We start from the raw sequence: 2,985 nt of genomic DNA on the forward strand, positions 1-2,985 counted from the left end.
AATTAGGAGATTCTACAAGGAGTGTATCGTCAGGAATATGCACCAAGTATAGGTGTTCGGGATGGGTTGCTGAAGCAAATTGATAGAGCTGAGGCAGAAGCATTGGAGGTTTTCCCATCAGTAGAGGAAATTAGGGAGGCAGTATGGGATTGTGAATCGTCTAAGACCCCAGGCAGTGATGGATACAATATGAATTTTATTAAGAAATGCTGGGACGAGATTGGTCAGGAGTTCACGGCGTCAGTAATGAATTTCTTTCAAAGGGTAAAGTTACCAGCAGATGTGAATATAACATGGGTGACACTGGCCCTAAAATTCCTGGGTGCTAAGGAGATTAAGGATTTTCGGCCAATTAGCTTGGTGGGATGTGTGTACAAGGTGATTTCAAAGGTGCTGGTGAGAAGAATGAAGTCGGTTATGCTGGGATTGGTGGGTGAGACTCAGACTGCATTTGTGAAAGGTAGAAAAATTCATGATGGTACTCTCATAGCCTATGAGACAGTTCATTGGCTCAAGACACGGAGGAGGAAAGCGGCAATCATTAAGCTGGATTTTCATAAAGCGTATGATAGAGTCAGATAGAGCTTCGTGGATATAGTGTTACAGAAAATGGGATTTAGACAGCGCTGGAGGAATTGGGTGAAGGAGTGTGTCAGCACGGCTACTATGTCTGTTCTGGTAAATGGGTCACCATCCAAGCCGTTCAACATGGAAAGAGGTCTCAGACAAGGGGATCCCCTTTCTCCATTTTTGTTTGTGTTGGTTGTCGACGTGTTGAATTGGATGGTGGGAGAAGCTGTCAGGAACGGGCGCATTGAACCGCTATTGGTCGGAGGAGAGCATATCGAATTGTCGCACTTACAATTTGCGGATGATACGATATTGTTCTGCCACCCGGTGACAGGGACAATAGTCAATTATAGAAGACTGTTGAGGTGTTTTGAGTTGATGTCGGGGCTGAGCATTAACTTTGAGAAGTCAAGTTTGATATCGGTGAATTGTGAGCAGGAATGGATAGATCATGCCTGTGGTGAGCTGGGATGCAAGCAAGCGGTTTTACCCGTGAGGTATCTCGGGATCTCTTTGGGTGCAAATCCTCGGTTGGTGAAGACTTAGAAACCGATAATTGACAAGGTGGAAGAGAATCTCAGTCTCTGGAAAGCAAAGGTTCTAACCAAAGCGGGCAAGCTTGTTCTTATCAAATCAGTGCTGAATAGCCTTCCTATTTACTACCTCAGTCTGTACAAGATGCCAAAAGCAGTTAGGGATAAGCTGATTGCCATGCAAAGGTGATTTATGTGGTGTAAGGGAGATGGTAATGATGGTATTCTGTTAGTTAAGTGGGAGTTGGTTCAGGCACCGAAAAAGGCTGGGGTTTGGGGGTGGGGGATGTGGTGATCCGGAACACAGCGCTCTTATTCAAGTGGTGGTGGCGATTTTCTAAAGAGGAGTGCCCCTTGTGGAAGAAGATAGTATGCTCGTGCAACAACCTGAACCCTGTTGTAATGCTAGTAAATCAGGAGTTACCGGTTAAAAGAGGACCCTGGAAAGACATGTCAGTTAAACATTAGAGGGCAGAGGATAAAAGACAAAATGCTTACTGGCATGGCGATGGAGGTAGGGAATGTGAGGAGTACCCTGTTTTGGGAAGATAACTGGTTGCAAGATGGCCCATTGAAGGTGGCATTTCCAAGACTGTACTCTATGTCGAATCAGCAAGGTTCGATGGTAGGGGATTGTGGATTTTGGGATGGGCTTTAGTAGATATGGAACTTCCAGTGGCGGAGAGAGTTATTCCAATGGGAGCTGGAACTTGTCCACCAACTTCATGAGCGGCTAAGACAGGTGAAATTGTCAGATGGAAAAGATGATAATATGGTTTGGAAGTTTAATAGTAAAGGGGTATTTTCTACCAAGTCTGTTGTGCAGGTCCTACAATCGGAGACTCTGTCAGATGAGATAACGAGCTACAGTTTCACAAGTTCTGTTTGGAGAGGAGTGGTACCGCCGAGGATTGAGCTTTTTGGGTGGTTTGTACTTATTGGCAGAGTGAATACCAAGGAGAGATTGAGTAGACTAGGCGTTATAAGGCCCAGTGATAATCTCTGTGTACTTTGCAAAAAGGAGATAGAGTTGGTGGAGCATTTATTTCTCCTAGGTGAGCTAACATGGAAGGTGTGGGATAGTTGGTTGAGGTCTTTTGGGGAGGTGTGGCCTATTCCTAGAACCATAAGGGAACTATTTGAGCGGTGGACCGGTAGGCATAAGCGGAAACAAGATCAGAAGAAATGGTTGCCGGGGTTCTTTGCAGTTATTTGGAACATTTGGGTGGAACGCAATGTTAGGATTTTTAATAATAAGGAAACAGGTGTGGAGTTCGTAATAAGGAAGACGATTCTGAGCTACAACGAATGGACTAGGAGTGATCCTTTAGGTGGTTGATGGCATTGCTGGAAGTTACAAAATTTATGTATTTTTTAAGTACTTGTTGTTTGTTTCGTTGCTCCATATTAGTGTGTTGAGCTTATTTTGATTAAAAAAAAAAAACAAACCAAAATACCCAGCCTTCTCAACGAGTCAATAAATCAATCAGGCAAATAATTACATTCGTCCAAAAAAAACTCAATTCAATTCATAAGACTCACATAATCAGAAAAATATATTTTTCATATCAATATCGACGTGTAACAATTCTTGGTAACAAAACAATTTTAAGAAAAAAACCCTACCTCGAATAGTCAAATCCCGTAAGCCACAAGACGTGCCAAGACCTTTATTTTTTCGGCCCGCAACAGCGGTAGTTGCAACCACAGCTCCATACAACTTTTGCAACAACGCAGCAGCTCAGGGCAAGCTGGCAGAGGCTCCAGCGGCTGACTCTGGTGACGTCTGTAACACCCTCACTATCAGAAATCACGCTTCCGGCTGCGCTACTCTGATAGCAAGAAGTATTATGACTACTTTACATACTAAATATTAAAATAG

The 2,985-nt window shown here is 43.6% G+C and overlaps 1 protein-coding gene across 1 annotated transcript; it reads left to right on the top strand.

Moving 5' to 3' along the window:
- Positions 1 to 609: 609 nt before the first annotated feature.
- Positions 610 to 2,442, top strand: LOC107647083 (uncharacterized). Its single transcript, XM_088490819.1, has 3 exons — positions 610 to 1,067; positions 1,521 to 1,728; positions 1,780 to 2,442. Exons 1-3 carry the CDS (start codon positions 610 to 612, stop codon positions 2,440 to 2,442), a joined length of 1,329 nt encoding a protein of 442 aa, XP_088346945.1.
- Positions 2,443 to 2,985: the final 543 nt, after the last annotated feature.

The sequence above is a fragment of the Arachis ipaensis genome, chromosome B6 (assembly GCF_059453495.1).
Source record: "Arachis ipaensis isolate K30076 ecotype BB chromosome B6, ASM5945349v1, whole genome shotgun sequence".
NCBI lineage: Eukaryota > Viridiplantae > Streptophyta > Magnoliopsida > Fabales > Fabaceae > Arachis > Arachis ipaensis.

Excerpts from the sequence above, each read along its gene's own strand:
- LOC107647083 (XM_088490819.1), top strand. The coding sequence starts at position 610 with ATGGGATTTAGACAGCGCTGGAGGAATTGGGTGAAGGAGTGTGTCAGC. Across the intron at positions 1,068-1,520 it reads CAAGCGGTTTTACCCGTGAG|GAGTTACCGGTTAAAAGAGG; the intron begins GTATCTCGGGAT and ends CTAGTAAATCAG. Across the intron at positions 1,729-1,779 it reads CGAATCAGCAAGGTTCGATG|TGGCGGAGAGAGTTATTCCA; the intron begins GTAGGGGATTGT and ends TGGAACTTCCAG.